Below are 26,730 nucleotides of genomic sequence, written 5' to 3' on the forward strand. Positions count from 1 at the left end.
AGTAAAATGTCAAGTCTTTTGAATGTTTTTCTTTCTTTTTATAAAGAATGATAACGTGGATTTTGCTTGTGTGTTCAGTTCAGTTTGTGAAGCCTTGCCTTTTATTAACCTTCAGTTTTCAGTATTTGCGGTGGATCGACCAGAAGCTACTTGATGTACAGTGTTGTCACCCATAAAGTAGAAAGCACTACTAAACTTTACTACACAGTGTAGTGTTTCCTACTTTATGGATGAGTATACTGTTTGCTGCAGAGGAAAGTAAAAGAAGAAACCAGACCGACTGTGTGAACATTTGAAAACCTGCTGAACTTCTCTGTTATTTTAACCAATAAATTTTGTATTTCTTTTTATTACAACAAATGTATTAACCAGAGAAGAAAAGAACTGAATGTCAATTTTTAAAACAAGGTCCATAATTAAAAAGAAAAACCAGGTAAGGAAAGTAAGAAGGAAAGTAAGAATTAGGACAGTTTATTTTCAGTTTAACTACAGCTCTTACATTTGTAACATGATTAAAACTTTTTTTCATTTATAACAAGAGTCTCTTTATTTTTACAAAAAAATTGCTGCAAAATTCAAAAAGTTTTTTTTTTCTTTTTAAATAACTTGTATGAAATAAGCCAGTGATAGAAAATATATACACAGGGCATAAGGCAAAAAAAATGGAAATACTATATCAAAACACTGGGGAGAAAGAAATCTGTAAATTGTGTATTATTAAGGCTAAAATAATTTATCCATTCCCATCAGGTAATTTATTTAGCAAGTCAGTTCTTGTGTTTTTGTGAAAGCGCCTAAAGCAAAAATTGCTTTTACCTGTAATTTTCCAAATATGCATTATTGTAAATATTCTGTTTTTTTGTTGTTCTTGGTTTTTTTTGTTTTGGTTTTTTTTGCATCAAAGGGTTTGTAAGTATCTGTTATTTCAATAAAGAAACATTTAAACAAAAGCCTGAACTCTTTTTAGTTTTGAGCATTCTTATTGATACTAACAGAGGGGTTCATTAGCTGCTTACTTTCAGTCTAAAACAGATGCAGTTAGTAGAATATAAAAATAAAATAAACTATTTTTTGATATATGAAGTGTCCTTTTAGCCATATTTTACATAGAAACTTCTGGTTTCTCACTGCGTCTGTGACTTGGCATTTGTAGCAAACAGCTTAGCGTGCATTTTCTTCTAATCCCAGGGTAACAGCTGCAGAAAGTTTGATGGAACCAAACCTCGTTGTCCGTGAAGATCTCCCTGAAGTTGAAATGAAAGTTTAGCTTCTGTACAGACATCAGTATGAAAACTAAACACCAGTCACTGTGTTGTAAGTGCAAGGATGATGCTTACATAGTAAAACCCATCTTGATCCATGTCACCTAAAACATATATGATATCTCCCGAACGAAAGCCGAGTTCGGCCTGTAAGACACAGAAAGTCAAAACCAGTTTGTAAAACAGTAGATTAATCTTGATATTTTAAATATATAATATATGGTAATGTTACTTCACGGTGCTTACTTCACTGTCCATGTTGGGTGAGTTTTCCCATGGATCGTAGTCAAATAAGGCTACCATTCGTCTAACAACCCCACTGTCAGGGATACTGGTGACATCGCTCAGGTCTGGTGTTAGAGACATGCCTGCAGTACAAAAAGCAAACATCCCAATGAAGCTTTCATGCTAACATAGGGGATAAACAAACACTCCACGTAGTGACGGTGGTAGTGTCATATTTTTACAATTAGTAAATTTTGCATTCACATTTCTAAGCGACATGAGTGATAATTTTATTCACTGTTATTTGTCCTAATATCTGTTGTAAACTTCCTGTAGGGAGGAGCTCATTGCAAACATCCTTTCACAGATAATATCTGAACACCCAGAGACTTATTTGTTCGGCCTCGTTCCAAATTATACCACAATAATTGTTTTTCAATTATACTTCAGTTACCCCAGCATTACTGTTTTGCCAGCGTGTTACAGTAAACAGGCTAATACCTGTGTGGTCCACGGGGAGGAATCCCTGCTGCATGAGTAGATGCTTCAGATACTCATCATCCACGGGGATCTCAGCCACCATATTACTTGGCACATACCCAGAAAGCCCACCAGACTCGCCATGATAAAACCCATCTGCGTCTTTGTCTCCAGTAACCTAAAAAAAAAACCAGCACCAGCAGTTACTTTTATAACTTTAGGCTTGGTTTCTGAATAAAAGAGTGTATTTATTGCATACATGTATTTGTCTGTATTTATATGATGCAGCAGCAGACAGATTCAGAGAAAAAAGGCAGTAAATCACATCAATCAGATGAAAAAGGTGACAGGAAATGAAGAAAAAAAAGCTCCTGTCTTCTTACACATTTAACTGTCGTGACTCCAGCACAAACAGGAAACACTATAGGTTCTTTCAAAGAACATTTTGAACTGATGAAGAGATGAAACGCAACTCAAACACAGAGAAGCGCTTCGGTGTAACAATGTACACAGTGCATGAAATTACACTTAATCTTACCTTGATGATCTGGCCTGGCACAAAGGGCAGCTCTTCTGCAGCTGTCTCGTGGTTTGGAGACATGGCAGCCGGGTTGTACGGGTAAAGTGCAACAAAGAGCCGGACGGTGGGTATGGACACCTGGCTCGCAGTTTCCAGCTCCCAGTCCCTGAGATCATCCGGAGTAGCGATCCTTACTTCATCTGGGTATATCAAAACATCCAACTCGAGCCTTGTCTCCATTTACAGCAAAGTGAGTGCTCGACTGTCCACCTGGCAGACAGATGGCCACTGTAGACAGCAGACCTCTCCTTAGCCTCAACCTAATGTGAGGTAACTAAGCTAAGCACAAGGAACAGTAATCCTCTTTGAAGCAAGTAGATAGATTCATTAGTTCAGCACTGCCAAACTGCACTGTGTGCAAAGTAACGGGAGCACAAGATGAAATAACTTTAGTTTTAATGCAGATATTTGAAAAGCAAAAATGCTTCCAAATATACTTGAAAGGAGAAGTACAAAAGTAGAGAAAACAGACCTTTTTAAAAAATATTTCTTAATGACACATAGATACGTTTAACTGTAGTTCTGTTCGTACTATTTATTTTCTTTTATACACTTTCTTTTGCATTGGTCCTCGTCTCATAGGCCTCGCCAGAGGTACTGGTGGATTTTATCTGGTTGCTCTGGTTTTCTTCTGAAGTGTTGCAACTTATTTTATTTAAGTAAAACAATGGTTCTGGTTGGAGAACAAAGCCCTTTATCAGTGTGAGTGTGAATAGTTCAGTGTGGCTGGTTGTGTACAGTGTCGAGTGTATAGTGTATATGTGGCTCTGCTTCCTTAAACTATCAAGCTTTGCTCAGTTAAGGAAGTAGCCTTGTTTTCTTGTTTCGTCTTATTGCTCCTCCTCCTCCTGACATGACCCAGTTTTCATCACTGAAAGTCGACACTTCCTGTCTTCACCTGTGGCCAAGTCCGCAGGTGATAATCTCCTCCAGCAGAGGAGATTATCAATCATCTGTGTGTTTATTGAAAAATGGTAAGGCAAAAACTGAAAACACATCTGAGCCATTGCTGCTGTTTACTCTTCCAACCATTAACTGGCGCTATGCTGTTTGAATAACTGAAAGTTGTATCTGAGGAAGTTGAGGCTGAGTAGCTTCAGGTGTTGTTGATTTTATTCACTTCATTAATTTTGTTCAGTTTTTGTTTTTTTGTTTGTGTATGTTTTGGACTTTGAGAAATGATTTTCTGTAAAGACTGAAGAATATTATCTTTCTTTATGTATTAACTGCCACTATTCATTACTTTAGGTTACTCAACCCTCATTTTCCCATTATTCCCCATCTGATTTATTTTGTCTCACCTTTATTTGGCAGGACAGTGTAGAAAGTAAACAGGAATGAAGCGAGAGAGAGAGAGAGAGAGGGTGAAATGCAAAAAATGGTCTCGGATGGACTCAAACCTCAGCATTTGGGTTTGCAGCTCAACCAGATGAGCTAAACTGGTGACCAATTATGTTTCAATTTTACTGCTGAGAGACAAAATCTGTGTTTTAATGTTGATGATTAGAAGAAGAACCAGCGAACATGTGCACTCACTGCTTTTTGTCTTCTTCAGTTGTTAGTTAGGCTTTTCAAAAGTCAGTTTTCATTCAGACAGTCATTTGTTCTCATATGCCCTCTTTATTATTTTGCTCTTTTGGATCATTTTGTTCTTAAATTATGAGCCAAGCAGGCTTTCCAATTAGCATCTTTGATTATTTTTGAGTTAAATGATTCAGGTTCTGTTACTTGCTTCCAAAAGATTATATGATTAGTTTGTCTGTTTATCTGTTTGCTAGCATGATCAGCTAAGGAAAAGCCACAGACAGTTTTAGATGAAATCTTTACCAGAGATAAAGCTAGCCCTAACATAGATTCTTTCCCAATAAGAAATAGAGCATAACTTGACAAATACACATGAAACTGAAATAAGAAATGTTGGTAGACATCACCTTCTTGTTATCAAGAAATGATCAAAAACAAATCTGGACCCAGGGACTGGGTTGACTTGGTGATATGTGGCAGAATCTTGTTTTCTTAACTAACAAAAGAACCATTTTTTAATAATTATTAATTAGAAAAATCTACATGGATGTGTAAAGCAGGTTCAGGGAGTTGGTGCAGTCTATTCAGTATAAATCAGCATATCAACATTTAAAGTTTAAAGGATTAAACTTTCACCACACCCCACTACTCTGCAGAGGGCTATGTATGATTAGTAGGTTTCATTTTTGATTTGGTTTGGATTATTTTTGCATTTTCACTAGAATACTACCATTTTTCTTGCAGTTATGAAATCATGTAACTACAATAATGAAATTTGTTTGCTTTTTTCTCATTACACATCCTAATAGATGGAAAAATATTTATTAGGATGTATAGGCCAAGTTTATGTAGCTTTAAAGATATAAATAAATAGATTGAAATAAATAAATAAGGAATGAAGAAAAATATATGGATGCCTAAGATTAGGTCATTTTTGTATTAAATTTTGAATTAAACTCATTGTTTGTATAACAAAAATATAAAAGAAAAAACACCAACTTGCTAACATCATTTAGTTCATTTAGCCAAACTGACCACTCACCCCTGGAGGGGGCCACATGTGCCCATATGTGGCTCCAAAGTCACAGGCTTGAGACCTCTTAAAGGATTTAATAAAGCAGGTTCCAAAAATTACTCTTGGTTTCAATGAGCAACAAATTGAAAACATTTCTCATTCTTGTTCTCTTATCATTTTTTATGTTTGCCCAGAAGAGGGAGCTGTTGCATGTTTCTAAGTATAATAAAGAGTCTGCCGTAAAATTACTCAGTTTAACAAATTCATGTGACATCAAAGTTTTAGATACATATTGAGTTATAGGTACATACACAGACACCTATAATAAGAACTGCTGTCCTTATAAATGCATATCACTCTAAATTGCATATAAATGTACTTAAAGCATCCGAATAACTATTGAGAGTCAGATTTTTTCCCCCTCTGGTATTCATGTATATCCTTTAATAACTCTTGTAATTAAATAATTGAAAAGCCTTCACTACAATTGTATATGTTTTAAGTCTTTCACAAATGTTTCACCTCATACTCGCTTACATACAATTTGGGCCATTTATTTCTTACACTGCTTTATAATTATTCTGATAATGTTTGTATATAAAACTTGTACTTAATATCAACAGAACTATTTAGTGCCCTTCTTTTATTCAAGTGTGGAGAGCTTGCTGTAATTAAAATCATAATTTTGGCAAACCACTCTTTATTTTGTTAATACTTTTACCAGTGTAGCAAAATACAACAATTTAGTGCATTTTATATGTAAAATGAGTGTGTGTTTACAATACTCACTTAGCTGTGTGCTCCAGTCATTTCAGGTGTGACCCAGTCTCCTTGATTGGAATCTGATATTGATGTTAGCTGCAAAGCAAGTAAAGGTTAGTAGGCTAGCTGCTAGGTTAGGTCATTAGCAAATGGTAGGGTCAGCACATAAGCTAGGAGAACTTTAGGGTCAACATTGATTCATTGAGAGAAAAGTTTGATTTTGTCTAATGTGAACATGGTTTTCCTGTTTATGTAAAAGAGCAGAATCAACTTTCTGCGATATTCTGTCAGAAGTTTTGGATTGCACTCACAAATGAAATAAAATGGAATTCCTTATCCTGTTATAATAAGTCAGTACCTTATAACCATAAAACAGAAACCATCAAAGCAGGTGGCATAACGGGGGTTAGTATTATCATCTCAGAGCAAGAAGGTTCTTGGTTTGAACTTACCCCATGGCTCGGGCCTCCCGGTATTTTCCCTGTGCATCAGACCAAGAGATATGGTTAAGTTAGTTAGTGACTGACTATAAATTTGCAGAAGGGTTGGATGTGACTGTAAATTATGTCTGTTTTTCTATGTTTGCCCTGTGTGGAATGGTTCCTTGCCTCTTGGCCTGAGAGCTGGCTCCAATCCTAATTTGGTTAAGTTGTTAAGAAAATGGATGAAGGTTATAAAACCTTAAACGTGAGCTTTCTCATTAAGCCCTCGCTTTTGCAGCTTTTGATTCAACCTTTGGACAAAAAAAGCCTGTCTCTTGTTAGATTCTGCAAATCTGTTTGTATTATTATCATTTTTCTCTATCTATCTATCTATCACCACTGGGTAACCCAGAGCTAATCTCCCTCTTTATAAGTGTAGATTAATTCAAGATGAAAAGTTGTAACAGCATTTTGAGAGAAGGATGTCCACTAAACACTTTTACAAATAAAACTATCAAAAAATAGTAGGTTAAGAGAATGCTGTTGAACTGCTATGCTTGTAGTGCAGAGATGGTGCATCTTTTCTATATTGTCGAAAAAAATACTATCAGGTAAATATTACTACCTGATAGTATTTGTTCCCGTCTTTGTTCTGTATTGTGTCATTCATGTTTTAAACTGGAAAAAAGCTGCATAGACCAAAAGAGAAGAGAGACTTATAAAGGCAAACCACTAGTTGTACTGGCGTGGTTTGTAAGCTACATTAATAAATGCCAACTACAACAACAAAAAAAAGTTTTAAGGGTGTAATTGTTACCATAATGGTCAGACCAGTCCAACATAAGGGCATTGTAAAGGGCATGGCATTTCTTGTTTTTCATCAGAAGGGCTGTTCACCTTGTGTTCGTTCACTGCAAGAGCACTCATCATGGCATCATGTTCTCTCACACGTGACAGCTCCCTAATAATCACTAATCGTGTTTTTACTTACTTGAAATAGCACCCAGTTCTGCACTTATGTTAGAGGCACAATGGATCACATCTTTTCCACTTCTTCTTCATCCCTCCCCCATAATTACAACAGCAGCTCATATGGCACTGCATTACATCTCCTTTATTTAAAGGCACTTTATCATGCTGCCTTGTAGGTGAGTGTAGTTACTGTCCATATTCTACCAATGTGAGTGCGGTCATGAGGGCATTTCATCCTGTATTAAACATAAATAAGATGAATACTGGAGAGCTTGATATGCTTTTTCCCTTGATTGGAACTTTGCAAAGCTTTTTTTTATGCTTGAATCTCCCTCTTACTACACTTTATTGAGGTATTTCCTCTCCTTGGGGGAAGAATTGGCCAGTGAGCAATGTCATCAGTCATTACGATGCTGTGTCATGGTGACCACCCTCCCTGCCAGACCACAAATGTAATTACACCTACCTACAGTGATAGCTTTACTGATTTATCTTGCCTACAGTTGCCTATTGTGCATCTACAAGCTGCTTTGCAACCCACCTCCGCCTCATCTCCTTGTTTTCATGTTGTGCCTGACTGAATAAAAGCAATCTGTTATCAGTGATGCCTGCTTTGTTCTGTATGGTGTCACTCATATTAAAATACCCTTTTCTTTGAAAGACCTCTTTACTATGTTTGGAGCTTTGAAATGTGATTATTTGATATATAGTGTAGCTTTCTTGGAAGTTACTGGTTCAAAGAACAGCACTTTCTAACCAAGCTGGCTAACTTTGGCTGGCAACTTGTCCAAATATGGTAACTTCAGGCTCTGACCATCTTAAACAGCTGGCAAATAAAGGAGGCCAAAATGGAAACGTTAAGGTTTCAAAATGGAAAGTTCAAAATAATAGGGTCATGTGAATATAGTGGATAAATCCATCTTTATAGACAGTCTGTGTTTGGATCGAGCATTTAGTGCAGAGATGGCGAAGTGTGGATGCAGTGTATACATCACAAACCTTTGGAGTTATAAAACTGACTTAAAAAATAGTGTCTACATAATAATGTTAAAGTCATGTTTGCTGAAATTAAGGCTAACAAGCAAGGCTGTGAACCTGTGTACTCACTGGTTAATGGCTTGTCAATAAATGTAACCTGGATGTCCCACCTTTCTGACACTAAGAATGACCAGAATTTTCAAAATGGACTTAATTTTTTTATAAGTATGACCCAAAACAAGTGACTGTGCCAATAAACTCACTGGAAAAGTGTTCTCTTTGCTTAGTTTAGGGCACAGGTGTCGAACTCCAGGCCTCGAGGGCCGGTGTCCTGCAGGTTTTAGATGTGCCCTTCATCCAAAACAGCTGATTTAAAGGCTAAATTACCTCCTCAACATGTCTTGAAGCTCTCCAGAGGCCTGGTAATGAACTAATCATATGATTCAGGTGTGTTGACCCTGGGTATTATCTAAAACCTGCAGGACACCGGCCCTCGAGGCCTGGACTTCGACACCCCTGGTTTAGGGCAAAGGGCTGGGTTTTTCTTTTGTAGGCTTCTGTTTTGCAGCCAAAGCTATCGCACCCTGGAGGCCTCTAAAAAGAATGCAGTTTAAGGCACTGCAATGACTTCACTTTTCAGTCCCAGAAGCTACACCCATCTTTTATATTGTCTATGCTTGCAATACAATGGCCTCAGCTGTGTGATGTCAAGATGCAAGATACAGCTGCACTCCACCCTCTCATCCAAGTATGGTCACTATACTGGATCCGAAACATTAACATAACAGTTCAAAACCGGTGGGTGACGTCACCGCGGTATGTCCATCATTTATACAGTCTATGCTTTAGGTAGGCCTTTTTGTCGCTCTGCTGGGGACCCCATTTCCCATAATTCATCTATAGCTCACCTTTGCTCCCATCCATCCATCCCCACAGGCCTGGCCCTCTACTTCCCATGTATGGAGTGTTACATCATTGGCACAGACACCCACCTTTCCCAGTGATGACGCAGCCCGGGGAGAGTGTGTGTGTGTGTGAGGAGGAGGAGGGGGGAGGAGGAGGAGGAGGAGGAGGAGGGGGGAGAAGGAGGAGGAAAGGCAGGGAGGGAGGGAGCGAGGAGAGAGGAGAGGGTGTCCCGTCTGCACGGAGCTCAGACAGACAGCAGGGAACAGCTGCAGCATTAGGTTCGCGTAGGATTTCACTGCATTGCGATTTAAAATTTCAGTCATTTCTTTCCCCAAACTTCACGTAGAGCAGCTCGACAAAGCAACCAAATATCATCTGAAAAATGGTTGATCGCGAGCAGCTGGTGCAGAAAGCCAGGCTGGCTGAACAGGCTGAGAGATATGATGACATGGCAGCTGCTATGAAATCGGTAAGTCAATTCAAAATAACAGTAAAATACAAAAAAAGAAAGATGATAACTGTGGCTTACATGTGCGTGAATATCGGTGTAAAGCTGCTGCGTTTGCGTAAAGGCTCGCCCTGAAATCTCGTCAGCTGTAAAGCTGCGGTTACAACTGGCTCTCGATATTACAGCACTACATCTGGGGGTCATTCTGAAATAACGTTCAGTGTGTTTATTGTCCTGTCGCCAGTTCACTGACAGCTCAGAGGCTTTTTTTTTTCTGATTCCAGTCCAAATCGGCTCCTCCTTGGGCGGTGCCTTTCTATCGGCCGTGCCGCTCATTGAGGGCGCGTTACAATGAAACGCATGCAGGCCCGAGCTTTCACTCTCAGGCTAAGAAGAGACTCGAATGGTGGAACGGCTCTGCTCTGACACATTTGCTGATTTCCTTTTTTTTCTCCCCTTCTTTCACTACCACACCTCCCCTTCCTCCATTATGCTGAATTTCTAAGAGCTTCTGCTGCTGGGAGCCATGTGAGGTTGCTCGGAAAAAGCCTATCAACTGCTCTTGCCCCCCCTTCTCCTCCTCCTCGTCCTCTTCTCCTCCTCCTCCGCCGCCTCCTCTCGTCTCTCTTTGTCACATAAATTTAAACAATAAGAATGATCATTTTAATGTTTCTACTCGAGGCTTGGAGGATAAATTGGAGCATGATTGCTTTGGACAAAGAAAAAGCTTCCAAAAACTAAACGCTCTCCTCCAAACAAACGTAGGAGGCAGCAGAATCTCTCTAGAATATTCTTTGTCATATTGCAGTGAGTCAGTGTGGTCAGATTTGATTACAGGAATTTCCTTCCTATTTATTACTTTATTTGTCACATATCACCTTCTGTGCATGCTGCTTGTGTGTCAAGGGCTGATATCTGGTAGCATTTTAATGCCATTTTGGGTTAATGACCCTGGTTAATGGTGTAATATTTGATGTGAAGAAGATGACATGCTGACCTGCCTCACTGTAGCTTTCTCAGCTCTTAATGGATGGTGCTGAGGACAGAGCCTTTGTCTGCCTTTTTCTTTTTTTGTCTCTCTGCCCCCCTAAGAAATTCTGGGAAGTGGATTCAGTAGCAGGTTTAAAAAAAAAAAACTGCTGTGTCACACCAGCTCATACTGGAACCAGCAGCATCCCAGGAGTCTCAGCACAGCGTCCGTGAGCTCACACACGGATTAAAATCATCCCACACTTTTTAAAATGAGGAACATTTTGCCTTATGCGAGATGGGTTGAGTCCCGGTGGAGCGCTTGTCATCGAGGGTTTCTGGTTGCAGGAGGTGGGATGATGTGCGTGCAGGGGAGGGATTCCTTTCTCTTTAAGCAATTTGCCATGTCAGTGCGGTCCAAAGTGGGCCCTTTTGCAGGGGTGTGTACTCTCCCTCTCTAATCGAAGGGAATCCCTCGCCATTGCAGCCAGAGAAGACAAATGATAGGCTGTCACCGTTGTGTTCCTCATGAAAAATGTAGGCGGAAATGTGAATAATTACAAGAAATGCCCTTCAAAAGTTTCCCAGACCAGTGCTGATCGACAGCCCAAAAGACAGAACTGGCACAGAACTCTTTTCACAGCTGATCTCATTTTTGCCTAATAAAACATTTAAACGACTGATTGATAACTCTGTATCAACCTCGGTTGTTCTTGTCTTGTTTTATGACCATGTCATCAGCAATGAGGTATTTGTTTTATTTTGTACATATATAATAGTATAACTATACTTCTATATAGTGTACTAGTGTAGTTCCAGTTGGAAGCATCACAATAATTAGAGCAGTGACCTGTTTCCTTTCTTTTTACAACAAAAATCCCCCACATAGGTTGAGTCATCAGATTAGCAGTAATCTACCTCATTTGACTGTTTCGTGTGTTTTTCATCTGCAGTCTGATGGTATCACTGGGTTTGTGAGACAGTTTTGAACAAGCAGAGCAAAGGCTACTCAATCCCTATGAGTTGAGAGCTTTGCTCTCCATCGCTGTGATATCAGCGAGTCTGCGCCATGTTTGTGCCCCTCTGCCTGAGCAGAGAATGTCAGATCTGCTCAGGAGAAATGTTTGCACAAAACGAAAAGCTTTTTGAGTAAAACCTGCAAAAAAATTGCAAGAAGCTCTTTTTATCTTTTCTTGGTGAAAGGTTATGATAAGCCTAAGCACCATGTTTCGTACCGATTATTGATCTGCAAGAGGCCATGTTCCAGCACAAACTACGTTTCCAATACAAAAGCCTTGAGTTACATAACCCAGTCTCTTTAAGGACTGCCCGGCTAGCATTCGGATTCATCAAAATCTCAATTTAACAGCCTAACTCAGAGTGATGTCACCGTGTGGCGTTTTAGACAGGTAAAAAGGTCAGTTTCAGTCGGGGAGAAGGTCACTGGGACATGTGAACCGCCTGAGCAGTGATGGTTTTCATTTACAGTGCAGCTGCCCCTGAGTGCTCGTGGGAACATTTTAGCCATCTCCAGTCCTCCTTTCCTCTCCCAACCCCCCACTGCTGCCAACTATCTTGAATATCATTTCTCACTAACTAGCATTAGCTGTCCACGTGGCAGCTGAAGCTACTGGTGCACTAAATGAATGGATTGCCATGGAAACTGGAATTGCACATGACATGTGAAATATTGCTCATCTTCTTTGCTGTGGATGGCCCCGTTAACTCAGGTTATTTCATGCAAAAGAAGCTTGAGTTGTGGCAATTAGGACTGCAACTAACAGCTGTTTTTGTTATTGGTTGATCTCTGCATTTGTTTAGTCTGTAAAATTTAAAATTTCATGGAGTTCTATGCTTCCATTACAAACCAATAAAGAGCACAAAATCACCCTGTTTTGAGAAGATGCTACCATTAAACAGCAACAGCCTTGTCGTTTTTTACCAAATCATATTACTGATTTCTTGAGCATTGTTTCTTGGATGAAATGTTCTTGCTTTAACTTTTTTTTTTTCCACAAAGTGAATGTAGTCTGGTGCTGTTATTTAACAGTCCATCTGCTTCTTCTTCTTTTTCTTGTTCTTCCAGGTAACAGAGCTGAATGAAGCCCTGTCCAATGAGGAGAGGAACCTGCTGTCTGTGGCCTACAAGAACGTGGTGGGCGCCCGTCGCTCCTCCTGGAGGGTGATCTCCAGCATTGAGCAGAAGACCTCAGCTGACGGCAATGAGAAAAAGATTGAGATGGTGCGGGCCTACCGGGAGAAGATTGAGAAGGAGCTGGAGGCCGTGTGCCAGGATGTGCTCAACCTCCTGGACAACTTCCTGATCAAGAACTGCAGCGACACGCAGCACGAGAGCAAGGTGTTCTACCTGAAGATGAAGGGCGACTACTACCGATACCTGGCTGAGGTGGCCACGGGAGAGAAGAGGGCCACCGTGGTGGAGTCTTCGGAGAAGGCCTACAACGAGGCTCACGAGATCAGCAAAGAGCACATGCAGCCCACCCACCCCATCCGCCTGGGCTTAGCTCTCAACTACTCTGTGTTTTACTACGAGATTCAAAACGCCCCCGAGCAGGCCTGTCATCTGGCCAAGACCGCCTTCGACGACGCCATCGCTGAGCTCGACACCCTCAACGAGGACTCCTACAAAGACTCCACTCTCATCATGCAGCTGCTCCGAGACAACTTGACACTGTGGACAAGTGACCAGCAGGATGACGAGGGAGGGGAGGGCAACAATTAAAAAGAAACCGCACTTCGAAAAAAAAAAATATGAAGGGCCGGTGGACTTTGGCAGCCGCTTTTGCCGATGATACTACCGCAGCAGCAGTTCTTTATTTTTCCATGTGTTAAAAGAAAAGAATCAAAAGAGAGGTGAGAGTGGAGGTTAAATCTTAGTTTAAATATATATAGAAATATATATACAGTTGAAAGGGGCCTCCGTCTTCTTGATTTTCTCTTTGACATTTGCCAAAACCACTGATATGTCAGTCAATCAGCCTGAAGTGGTTGTTGTTGGATTGAAATGGCAGCCTCACACTGGCGTAGGAACTGAACTTGTTCTGTCAAGATAAGCTGCTTAGTTAGGTTTTTGCGTGATAGAGATGCATTTGAGTCACTTGAGAGAGAAAATGCTTGAATGGGAATGCCTCACAAAACTAGTTTGCATTGGTTCCAGTAGTAGTCTACGTAAGAGAAAGAGCCCTGAAAGCCACTGATGCTTTAAACTCACACTAGCAAACAAAGAGAAAGTTTTAAACCAGTCAAGTCCCCCAAATTTTAGAGGTTAAATTAGATGGGAGTGAAAATGTCTGAGGATTGGTTAGTTAAATTTAATTCCCCTCGTTCTATTAGTCCGTTTTGTCGCTGGAACCATCGATTCTTTTGGAGGTGAAGATTACTAAAAGGCAGAGACTTAACAAAATAAAACGAAAAAAATGACAAAAAATACAAAATAAAAGCAGCTTCAGAGTTTGTGGTTTACTTCTGTGTTTGTTTTATTAAATGCACTTGCCTACTATACTGTTTCTTCAGTGTAAGATGATGACAACAATAATATCGATTAATCAATATTGTGCATGCCGGTGATGTATTTATATACAGTAGCTTGACTTTATTAACTTATACTGTGGGTGTTAAGTATTCATATGATTGAGAAAAACAGGCTTTGTCTGATGTTGATTTCTAATTTATTTCATTTTGTTATGGTTTTTGATTTGCTATACCAAAATGCTGATCGTAAAAATTGACCTGTAATGGGCGTTGCTATAGTGACATGCAATATGTGTATTTTAATTTGTTAATGAAAGAAAAAAAAAGGAAGATAAAAACCCACCAGTGATCACCTAATCTTATCAGCTGGTGTTTGTCACATTGAAGTATGATTATGATATATTTTGTTCTTTGAACAGTATTTAAGTACTTTTTTCTGTCATGCTATCCAGTTTTAATAATGGTGAAATTTCCAAGCTCAATGTTTCTGTTATGAATTCACAGACATGGACCATATTTTATTTCTGACAGTATACATTTTTTTTGTTTGTTTGTTTTTATACTTTTTAGCTGTTCCTGAGTGACAAAATATCTTGAATGTGAGTCATTATGTAGCAGTTGCACAAGAACCGAAATAATAGCTATGATAATAAAAAAAATATGACTAAATTATACATGCACCATTTCCGTGGTGGTCTAGTGTATTGTTGTATCGTCACCCATAAGTAAATTTGTTCTTAAGGAAAACCATTTCATAGGAAAAAAATGTTTCACTATTGTTTTGTGCCCTGGCTTCTTTTTGTGCGTGCCTGCATTATTTAAGATGCCTCGTTTGCAAGTTGACCTTTAATGGGGAAAAAAAAAGGATTTATCTGCCAGTATTTTACTTTCCTGCAAGGATGTGTGAAAGATAATATTTTCCCTTCAGTGTTTTCTCATTTTCACATTTCTGCTGTCTGTACAGCACATGGGTATGAATAATCATCACCAACAGTCGCAGGGAGAGCACAGTCAGTTCGCTAGTGTTGGTTATCGATTAGCGACTACACGTCTTCAGAACAAACTTTAAATAAACACTTAGAAGCTGCTTAAGAAGACAGAAAGCTGCTGAACGGGTTTACAGTCACAATGCTGCTAGTTCTTTAGAGTATTAATATAGTCACACAGATGGAAGTTTAGTTTTTTCTTAATGCATGGCAGGTTGAGAGACCTTTTTTATTTCAGATGTGACGGCTTGAGAGAGAAACCTAAAGCCTTAAGGTCAGTCATACAACCTTGTTCATGTATGCCAGTTATGTCACCATCATGAGTCAGCCTCCATGAGCTCACACTTTATGTCACAGCTGCTTTGATTTATTTTTAACGCAGTTTAAAAGTTGACGACGCTGAAAAGCTCGCCACTTGAAAAGCATGAAATCCTAATCGGCACAACTGCTCACGCATGTCACCGATATTAAAATGGAGTTCAGTCCTTTGCTCTAATTTTTAAGTGTTGTGTGTGGAAATGAGTAGAAAGGGAATTTTGTCACTTATTTTTGTTTGGATATTTCTGAAAGACTTTCACTCATTGTCAAGAAAACATGCATTGTGTTCCCTTTTTTAATTAATTTGTTTTATTTTCCCAGTGCTTTGTGTTTTTCTTTTTAAGTTTTCATTATTTGGCAGTTGATCTTTGTTTTTGTGACATGAAAACATGCAGAAATTACAGATAAATTACAAATTTGATTAAAAATAAAAGAGTTGAGCTGCTGCAAATTAGTCCGAGTTGGGGGTCAGGGGTTGATTACTGAAAACAGTACAAACTGTATCCTCTGAGGAATTTTTGGTTGCCATCTGTTGCCCATTAAAGTTATTTGTTTATCAGTATTATTCTATTTTTTTTTTTTTTGTCTGTTACACTCATGCCAAAACCACCACAGCTCATTCTTTTTCATTCCGATACTCAACATTTCTGATCACACATTAATACAGGAAACCAGTTTGACCTTATATAACCTTTTGTGGGTCACATAACTGGTGTGTGTGTGGTATGTGCAAGTGTTTGCATCCATATCTTGGTGAGTGTGCGTGTACTGTATGCAACTGTGCTGTTCCATGTGCTGAACTTATGAGATGGAGTCTGTATTAGCTGCAGTGCAGAGATGCTGCCAGCACATACAGCTTACTGCAGTATGTCTTACATGAGGCTCTTTTTCAGGCCGCTTTGCTAATCATGAACTAAATTAGGCCATAGATCAAAGAATATTTCTTGAAAAGACTAGAGGTTTTATGACCGCAGCAATAAAACAAAGTCCTGCATCTAATGTTGGGCAAGGATGGAGAATCACCATCCCTTAGGCTTTTAAATTCACCTCCCTGTTGTATTTTTTGACACCCAAAGGTCGAGTTTATCTGAGCATTTATGCACATCTGTGTATTTCAAACCAAAAGTCAACCCTTACGCTGATTAATGTCGCTGATAAAGCTGCTGGCTCGCCCACCCTCGGACTGCAGCCTCTCGCTGCAGCTTGCTGCACTGAACCTTTCATGAGATGAAATTCTCTGCTTTGAAAGGTCCTCTTCACCAGCCAATAGCTGACAAGCTTACTCTCTGCAGTCACCAATCCCATTCCTGTTGCTAGGGCTATAATAAGTACCCCACTATCAGCCCAGTACCTATTGCATCCTGTAAAAAATGAAAGCTCAGAGCGCACAGGAGGCATTAGGATTCAGCACCAACCTATCTTCATGCTGGTGCTTCAATGCACTCACTGCCACGCTTTCAGGGACACCGGTGTCACAGTTGTTGGTAAATGCTGCTGACATTATGCATCCCAAAACACTCTGGGGCCTGCTGATGGACATGTAATTGAATCTCCAGTAGCTACAAATTCAATTTAGCACCACTTATGGCAAATTCATTCAAATCTGAATAAAACTCAATAGTTTTACTTGCATACATATACATATAGTTTTCCATACGTATATGTTCATTTAAATTAGTTATTTACATTAGGTTATAAAGACCCTATGCACGGGAAACATTTGTTTAACTGTGCATCACTTCCACATCTACGATAACTGCTCTGTCATTACAGGAAGCATCATTTCCCTGATGAGGCCAGGATGACGATGCAGTTAGGTATCATCGAGCCATCGTCATGCCATCAAAATGTCTTTTAAATCACTGGATCGTTATCATCAACAGAGGGCCACAATTAGATTTCCTGAGACGTTTCTGGTGATACAAAAGAATGTATATCTTTGATGACGGATTAAAAATAAACTTTGGAAGTCAGGCTTGTAGTGATAGGGGCAGGTTATTTTTGTCCTCTCTGAATTTCACAAGCTCTTTCAAGGTTGTAGAGAAGTAGCTGTCTACACACTTATTTAGATTATGTACGTGACGCATAGAAGAGGAAACTGAAAGTACAGACACTGAATTTAAAGACATTTTATAAATATGCTTATATGTTTTATGGATAGATGAGGATATTTCACCATTCTCATCTCTTTCCAGCAAATTAAAGCGAAAGAGTTAGCCTAGCACTATCTTAAAATAACTAAAACTTCCTGCACTGCACTCCCAGTGTGTCCAGTACCTTGGATATTTTTAGTACATCCTTGTGGTATAGGATTGTTTGCCCTGCTTGTGCTGTTGGCCATGAAGTTAAAATAATACAATGCTTTTACAAGGTGCTTTACCTTATAAAAGTAGGCACATAAATGCTTTAAACAGGTGATTTTAGCCCCTCTCTAGGTGGTTGCCAGGCAACCTGATGGCATTATAATATGTCGTTATATTGCAAGTTTTGTGGATGTAAATCAAATGTTACTGTCATGAAATGACAAACAATGCAGTTCTTTTGTATGTAACATTTTTCAGGTAAATAAATACTCACACACATCATTTTAGCCTGATAATATATATGATTGTTGGGAAGCACTAATGCAGCAAGGTGTTCACAGGTTGCCTCTGTGGTGGCCATCTTGTTTTTCCTGTAAAGAGGAGGCCCGCCTCAGTTGCAGCTCTTTTATAGGCCAGTCTGAATTGAGAAGGCGTGGTCTCTAGAGTATTTAAAGCTGGCAGGAAATGGATAGGGGGGCATTTTAAGAAGTCGCTCTCTGTATGTGCAAGATATTAGCAAGAGACAATAAAGTAATTACTTCGGTTAAGATAGAGTGATGTCTGATGTTTTCCTCACCACACCTCTCTGCGTAACAATGATATAGATAAGAACCTTGGGTGGCCCAAGACTTACCTGTGTGTCAAGTGTGGTTGCTTAATTCCTGATAGGAGTTAGTGGACAAAGAAACAGACAGACAGACAGACAGACAGAGATTTGGTGTATTATAATAAGAATGCTTGATGGGAACAAGAACAAAACCATTTAAATGTGTAAAGCAGCAACTTCAGGGGCTAACAAACACAGAAGAGACACAAATGGCAGCTCTTGGCGTAGACCCTTTGAGGCCAGCTTTAAAACAGACTCAGTCCACACAGACACTCGTGTTAAAATTCCAAATTAACCAGCACTAAATTGCATGTTGGTGATGACCATTTTTTTTTTTACCTTTTCCATTTGAATATTAATTAAGGCTTAAAGTTAGGGGTGTTGACCCTTTTGATTGACAGGTGTGCTGGCACAGGCTGCTGTAGCCAGTCACTGATTGGTAAGGTTTGCTCTGATAACTCCAGCAATCTAACAGGACCAGAAAAGTTTTTTTTTATCAGATTTGACTGGTGATTCGGGTTTTTATGTCTGTATATAAATACTGAAACTTAAGTTAATTTAAAAGATAACCTGCTAAACATGTACCTGGAGGCTGCCAAGTGCAAACACATGCACACAAGGATTTTTCTAATAATCGTGACTTTTATATTTTTAGTTACGAATGCAATTAAAATATGAATGGGATTAATTGGCGGGTTTTCTTGTTGACAGGAAACTCCAGTCTGTCTTAGCTCAGGTAAGGTTTTACACTACTTTTCTTAAACATCAAGAAAACACCAGTCTCTAGCCATGCTTGCACAAATGGCATTGTTATTTCATCCACAATTTTGAATGAATGAATATTGGATGGTTTACCATGACATTGGTGCATTTGGTTATTCTTGCTCCCAAGAGGATGAGACCTTCTAGTTCACGAGTTGACATATTTGGTTTGCTGTGCTCTGAATTAGCAAATTATGAAGGCAATTTATACCAGCTACCAAATCCTAATCTAACATATTAAACATGGTTGGAAAAAAAAAAAAAGAAAAAGTCTGCTAAACAGTAGAGTATTAGCACTTTCACATGCTACCTTGTAGATGTTAGGAAAACAGAGCTATTGTATTAACATTGTATTATTTGAGGCCTCACATCTGTCAGTGACTTTAGTCAAAAGGTCATCACAAAGTCTAAGCTTGGTTGCAGTCTATTGATTTCCTTTCACAGTGCTGCACTCTACACTGAGTGCAGCATTTTCTGCTGTCTGCAAATTTCTGCACTAAAAGGCAGTTAACCTGTAGTCCATGCTTCTCACAGTCATTGTTGACCCATTCATTCATCATCAGCCAAACCCCAAAGCTTTCGTGGCTCATTTGAGGACTGTGGGACAGAAGTGGCAGCTCTGTGAACCAGCAGCAGCCTCACCATGCTAACAAATAGCACATCACACATGTAATTAAAACTTAAGACATTCTCTAAAAGAATAGGGAAAGACTAAGGGTTATGTGAGACTGAAAGACCATAGCTGAAACCTCTCAGCCCAACACCAATAAATAAAACCTTAGATTAATGCTGAATTGAATCACTTTCCTCCAGCAGCGATGCCAGACACAGTAAGAATATATTTCTGAGCAGTTCACCGCACAGACATGTCAGATTTAGAAAAGTTTATGATCCAACTGAACGTGATCTGCATCTCAAAAGATGCAAAGAAGATAATAGCTGTACAGCTCCAGAAATACCAACCCATTAGAGGTAAAAAAGGAGGGAGAAAAGAGAGATAGTGAGAAAGAGGGGACTGATGTAGAAGCAGAGAACAGAGACAGATCTATAAATAGGCCTCCCTGCAGCCTGTGAATAGACAGTGAGTAGACCAGAGACATCAATGTGACAGCCCCTCCGCTGTAGAGACTATCTGCCTCTGTTTTAGTGGTAAGAGTTCATATCCGTGGTTAAAACACTCTGATTCATCAGTTTTACCCCCAACCGAGCAAACTAAAAAACAGCTTGGAAATAACACAGATTATACAAACAATCAACTCTGATCTGTTTTCTTGAAGTTCATTCTACTGTGCTATTATGTTTTCTGGTGTCATTACGTTATGATAAGTCACAGAAAGCTACAGACTCTTTTGGGCACAGAGACAGCTGTTATGCATGGCTGCTGCAAAATGAATTATTCAGGCTAACATTTAGACTTTGTATTATTTATCAAAAAGTGCCACAGTGTTCAGCCGAAGGTTTTACGCGACTATTTTAGGGAGCACTCGTCCCCAAACATTCCAAGATACATTGCACCTCTCCATCTGGCTGCAGTACACAGCGCTCTGCTGTCTGGAGTTTTTAAAAAATTATTTGGTTACAGATGCTTTCCTGCAATTTCTTTTAATACTAAGGCATTATTTCAACTTACAGAGTATAGCATTATTAACAAAAGTTTGTAAAATTAATCCAGTCCATTTGCTGTCTGCATGTTTGGTTAGGGGCTTAAATTTCAGGAACATTACAGCCATTAACATAACTATTTGCTCAGACTTCCTTATTTAAGCTTTACATTTTATTCTCTTCAACTGCAAAGGGTAGAGTTATAATTTCAATGGATAGGTTTCCCATTTGGATTTTCTCAGGGTGGTGAAATGGTGTGCTGGCACTATGGCAAAAATAATACGGTCCTGCTGATGGAGGAGACGAAGAAGGCTCCTCTAAGCGATTGGAATCAAAAGTAAAGCAACGAGGGGCTTTAAGGAGCATCTACACATGAAGCAATTCACTTGCGCATGATGCTTTGTTACTAGTGGATATTCCAGGCTACTGTTGCCTAAGTAACCTCTAATGTATTTACCACTTTGTGAATGGTATATTTTGCTTTCAGTAGTAGCTGATTCAATTACCTCAAAGTTCAGAAAGGTTTAACTTTGGTTGATGCCTTATCACTGACTTTCTATGGACTCTGGTTGCCACGTCAGTGCTAGTTGATTCCTGTGTGATTGCCCTTTTTGGGACTTGGGAAGATATTCAGTTTGCATTATCTTAACTAGGTCGATCAGTGTTGTGAAACAGAAAGCAATCTGGTCTTTGTGAAAGCAGTGCTGGTGTCTGTTGCCACCTAATGATTTATCCATTGTTTGTTAGCAGAAATACAAATTTATGGGAAGTTAAAATAAAATTTTCACTTCCAATAAAAGCTGGTAAAATTCATTACATGGACAAAAATACTGGACCACCTACACCTATAGCAGCTGCTCAGCCAATGAAACAGCCAAAAAAAAAAAAAAACCTCCTGGTGCACAACATTTCCTTTGAACTCTCTTTGCATCCATGTGTTAAGTCTGGTTTAAAAGACATTTCTGGGTCCAAATGGTCGTTTGGTTCTCCAGAGAAAAATAAACCTTTTTAATCACCAAATTAACCAGTGTAGTTGTTCTTCCAGATCACGATTTTATAATCTGCAGTGTGGCTACCCAGTTATCAAGTTCTAATGCTACAGTGAGTTTTCATTGTTTTTAATAATATGTTGAAGGCCAGTGAGGTACAGCATTTCTGAGTGCTCTATCAGAAAAACAAATCCTTTAGAGTCTCAGAGAAGATTGTCCATGACATGAGGTAAGCTGTTAATATACTACTGGTTTAATTTTGTTTAACTTATTTGCTGCCAGAAAATTATGAGCTTAAAGTCCATGACCATATTTTAGCTGGCGAGACAGTGATTTGCCTCAAGTTGGCATTAAAGGAACAGCTTTTAGCTTTTGGCATTTTAGAGCCAGTTTACAGCCACAAGCTTGATCAGCACTTAGCGATTGAATCGTGGCAAAGTAAAAGAGCCTTCAAGTCAGCTCAGGATTCAAAGAAGTGACTGATGGAACTACACAGGTATCATTTCTTTTCTCATTTTTATTTATAGTTGTAGGAACAAATTCAACTTTAATTTTGACGAGTCACCTGTTAATGAGGCTCAACATAACCTTTATAAAACTGTAGTTATCACAAATTCTTGAGGTGAATTGAATTTGAGGTTTGAATGACAAAACAGTCCCAGATTATGTTGCACTCTGTACTGTGAGTCATGTATGTTATAGGTCCACGGCGACAGCAGACAAGAGTGTATTTACTGTAATGCTGAGCATAAGTAAAATGACAAGTTGATGTGGAGGTGACGCTACAACGCCGTTTGCATGCTGTGCACTTTTCACACTGTGAAAAGTGTGACTTTTAAAATGTACAGTATCACTTACATTGATAAGACACAACTTTTTCTGTAAAGGCAAAGGTTCTCTGTTTCTGGTTTAGGTAGCATTTTTCAGTTTCACTACCACTAGCTGAGAGGTTTGCAAGCATTTACAAACAAGTATGTGGCAGCTTGCTAGGCACCAAAGCAATCACAAGAAGGTCTTCAGTGCAGCACCCACTTTATTACCAATTTCACCTGATTGCCAGCAACCACTTGTCAACCAGGGACTAGATATCATCGTCTATCAACCACTGACTGGTCTTTAAGTTTGTGTGACTGGGGCCTAATATGTGCAGATTAGCCACTTAGCTGCATCTTAGCAATGTAATAAAAAATTGTTTAGGGTTATTTGGTAGTTAGCTGTTAGCTGATCTAAATAAAAGCAAGCAATTTAACAGCCAGATCAGCCCAGAAGTTTGGATGAATAAACCAATGTTATCCAAGACAGGAGATATTTGGCTAACAGCTTATGTCATTGTAATGTTGTTGGTAGTAACTACAAAATATAGATCAGTGCTTTGTGGGGGCTGTTTTGTGGACTAAGCCACTGAAAAATGCATGCTAAGTTAATGTTGCCTGTCTGGCCTAGGACAAAAGAGATCCCTCCCTTCTTATTCTCAAGAGTTTGACTTCCTGGTTAATTAAAAGTTGAGCATTGCTCACTGCCACCCTGCAGAGGAGAGAAAAGACTGAAGGCACAAATGGCTGGCTACGTTTCATAAAGTCTTTTGCCTTCTGCATTTTTTTATTACGTAATTTAGATTGGGGTTTTTTTTGTTGTTGTTGTTGTTGTTTTTAAAATATCTGTTTCTGATGTGTCTGCTTATTAGAACAGGTTCTACTCAGCACTGCTTTATTACAATTAGCCCTCCAGGTGCCAAATACTTGGTGCCAAATTATACCTTACAGTGTTTGTGGGTCTGTTTGGTGTCTGAGCCAGTGAGTCAGTATGTATGTGGGCTCAGGGGATTCCCCTCAGTTTAGAGAAGTAGAAGAAAACCCCCTCCTTCACCGTGCAGCCTCAAGGGGATGTACAGTTCCACTGACAGCAGGGCAGTGGGGTCAGTTGTGGTGAATAACAGGCAGAGAGGGTGACGTGGAGCTGCCTGGGTCTGAAGGGGTGAAACATAGCATGGCGATAGGAATAGGAGATTAACGGGGAGAGGAGAGCCAGGGGTTGTTGTTTCTGAGGCTGAAATGCAGCTGGCTCTGAGTGTGGAAACTAAAGGGAGTCTGGGTGTGGAAGTAGACGCTGAAGCAAAGTTTCCCCTGACCAGAAATGAAACAATGACTGTACAGTTACAACCCAAAATAATGGCTCCATTACACTCTGAAACAGACAGAATAGAATAGAATAGAATAGAATAGAATAGAATAGAAAAACAGATTACATACATTATTTCTCAGCAGTGGGAGCTGAGGAAGATGAGCAGTCATACAGTGAAGTTACTACTCTGTATGAAAGGAGTATTGTGCCGTTGCATGGCAACAGTTTCCACAGAAATCTTTGCTCAGAAACACTCCTCTTTGGTCTTCACATAACTGCAGCGAGCAGAAAAATGGGCTGACTGCAGGAATACAAATTAACCATTTTAGCTTGCAGGGGCTAAAGAGTTGTTTTTACAGGGACGCTAAAGCAGAAGATGTAACCTGGAGTCTAGCCTTCTGTTGTATTTCACATGCCAACCATTTCTGTATCATGACTGCACTGTATTAGTGGATACAGTCCACATCGGACATAGGATAAAATGTGCAGTTAGGATAATTGGATAAAATGTGCAGTTTCTACAATGAAGGCAATAATTAAAGAAATGAAACGTTCTTTCTAGACTAAAGGCCCTTCGTTATAAACTTACATAACAGACAGAGAATTTGTAAAGCATTAATTTTATGCCTTGTATACTGACCTGACATTAAGATATACAGTTGTGGTCAGAAGTTTGCACACACTCATAATGAGGATGAATGTTATGGTGATTTGGGGGTTTTAATGATGTCTTGAAACTGTTCTTTTACAGAGTGGAATGACTGTACAGCATTCATCTTTAGTGAGTTTAAAAAACATGATTTTGGCACACAGGTTTTCTTTTATATTTTCTCTTAACCATGCTGGATCAAAAGTATATATATAGCCTCAAATATATGCATAAACTCACTGAAATCTTTTAATCAATGGAGATGAAGGTTCTACAGTGTGAAGACCTGTTAACTTCTCATTAGTGATCCTGATTAACCGCAACTAGTAGTTTGTCATCGCCAGCAAAAAAGGATTTGTTCGACAGCGCTCAATGGATTGACCGATACTCCGAACAATGGGAAAGTCCGAGGGAGATTTTAAGGAAAAGTGTTTTAGGCCTCTCAACCCTTTCTAAATAACCGAAGATTCCATCATCAGTTCAGACAACTGTATAAAAGTACAAGTTATTTGGATCTGTCACCACTTTGCTAAGATCTAGAAGAAGAGCCAATCTGTCACCCTCAGGTGAGAGGAAATTGGTTAGAAACAACCCAGGAACCACCAAGACTCAAGCATGCCATGAACTGGAAACTGCTGTAGCACCACAGTGAAGCGAGTTTTACATCTCTGTGGACTAAAAGTGTGCCAAGCAAGAAAGAGGCCCCTGCTCCAAAATCAAAACCTTGAAGCTCGACTGGAAATTACAGCTGCCCACAGTGATGACAGTAATCCAACAATGAAATAACAACTACAGCTGTTCTCAAGTAAGGGTAGCTAGCATTTAGGAAGACTGTTCTTGGTCTGCATTATGATTTTAGATTTAGCTATTATTTGTTAATATATTAGGAAACCTTCGTTTCAAAGATATTTAATCATAACTGGAGATGCAATTAAATGGTTTGTTGTTCTACCATCCATACTATTAGTGTGTTTAAGATCACTGTCCCGCTGAAGAATGAAACTGTTGCCAATCAGATGGTTTTTTAGATAGTATTGCATGGTGGATGAAAATCAGATACTTTTCCGTGTTCATAATTCCATCAGTTTTGACAAGATCCCTGACACCACTGACTGAAATGCAGCTCCAATCCATGACAGAGCCTCCACCGTGTTTTACACCTGGCTGTAAACACACACTGTTGTATTTTATCCTGACCTCCTCCGTACTGATGACAGTTTAAATCAGAAATTAAAAATTTGGATTTTCCAAGAAATGTTGTCTCTGACTTTTATTGCAGTTCTTGTATAATTTGGTGTGCCGTCTTTCTTAAGACTGGCTTGTCTCTTTCGGAAATTTTCCTACTCCACTTCTATCAAAGTTTGGATATAATATTCTCAACACTGAGCATTCATGGGAGGGGCTTAGCTTTGCTGCCAACTTGGCACTTACTGCTAACAGTGGTTTTAGAAAGATCGTGCAGCCAGTGACCACTCTCTATCGTGTGTTTAGGGAGTCACCGTCACATGAAAAAAAGTTTCCACAGGACTTTATGCAATCCTGTGTAAAACAAAGTACACCAATGATTCAATAGGTTGTAGAACCACCTTTAGCAGTGATATCTTGAAGTAATCAGTTTCTGTATGACTTTATCAGTCTCTGTGCATTGTGCAATATGGCCAAACACTTTGGCCTTATCTGTCCAAAGGACATTGTTCCAGAAGTCTTGTGGTTTGTTCACATGCAGCTTTGCAAATATCAGGTATGCTTCCATGTTGTTTTCATAGAGAAGCCATACTTCCTCAGTCTGTTTTCTAATTACAGTTTTATGAACTTTAACATTTAACTTGCTAACTGAGGCCTGTAGAGTCTAAGTTTGGATATTAATAGTTTCTCTGAGTATTGCACAGTCTGAGCTGGAATATCCACGTCCTTGAAGATTGTGGGATTGTGTAACACACCTGAATGCTCCAGACCAGCAAACTGACAACATTTCTGCTTTTTAGAGGTGCTCACTTGCTGAAGACTAATTAATCGAGTGGATTTGATTTTTAGCACCTGGTTGCTACTTACCCTCCTAATACCTCTCGTAGCTGTAAGGATTTTTTTTAACACAGGGTGCTGTGCATATTCTCTCGTTTACAAGGCTGTATATGTTGAGTGCTATATGGTGAGCTCATAGCTAAACTGAGAAAATACTTTTGACAGTAATGGGACCACTCTCTCTGTGCCATAATTTATATCACTGCTATTGCATTTTTAAAATGTAACAGATTAGTGTCAGCTAAAAATAAATAAAGACTACCGTACATTTTTATGAGTAACAGGTGATAACAAGGAGTATAAATTGTCGACAAGTGAGCAAAAAGATTAACATGA

The 26,730-nt window shown here is 39.2% G+C and overlaps 2 protein-coding genes across 3 annotated transcripts; one reads left to right on the top strand and one right to left on the bottom strand.

Moving 5' to 3' along the window:
• Positions 1-455: 455 nt before the first annotated feature.
• Positions 456-6,748, bottom strand: si:ch211-105f12.2 (RIMS-binding protein 2-like). 2 transcript variants are annotated; one of them, XM_063493296.1, is made up of 7 exons: positions 6,301-6,748; positions 5,876-5,944; positions 2,506-2,775; positions 1,989-2,145; positions 1,509-1,630; positions 1,338-1,409; positions 456-1,244 (listed from the first exon to the last, which is right to left on the bottom strand). In XM_063493296.1, the coding sequence occupies exons 3-7, from the start codon at positions 2,725-2,727 to the stop codon at positions 1,179-1,181; spliced, it is 639 nt and encodes a 212-aa protein (XP_063349366.1). In that variant the 5' UTR covers positions 2,728-2,775; positions 5,876-5,944; positions 6,301-6,748; the 3' UTR covers positions 456-1,178. The 2 variants fall into 2 exon arrangements, with proteins under 2 accessions (XP_063349366.1, XP_063349365.1); XM_063493295.2 differs by lacking the exons at positions 5,876-5,944; positions 6,301-6,748 and having other exon boundaries at positions 2,506-2,889.
• Positions 6,749-9,329: 2,581 nt separating this feature from the next.
• Positions 9,330-15,901, top strand: ywhag2 (3-monooxygenase/tryptophan 5-monooxygenase activation protein, gamma polypeptide 2). Its single transcript, XM_063493294.1, has 2 exons — positions 9,330-9,595; positions 12,630-15,901. Exons 1-2 carry the CDS (start codon positions 9,509-9,511, stop codon positions 13,284-13,286), a joined length of 744 nt encoding a protein of 247 aa, XP_063349364.1. The 5' UTR covers positions 9,330-9,508; the 3' UTR covers positions 13,287-15,901.
• Positions 15,902-26,730: the final 10,829 nt, after the last annotated feature.

The sequence above is a fragment of the Pelmatolapia mariae genome, linkage group LG14 (assembly GCF_036321145.2).
Source record: "Pelmatolapia mariae isolate MD_Pm_ZW linkage group LG14, Pm_UMD_F_2, whole genome shotgun sequence".
In the NCBI taxonomy this organism is placed as follows: Eukaryota; Metazoa; Chordata; class Actinopteri; order Cichliformes; family Cichlidae; genus Pelmatolapia; species Pelmatolapia mariae.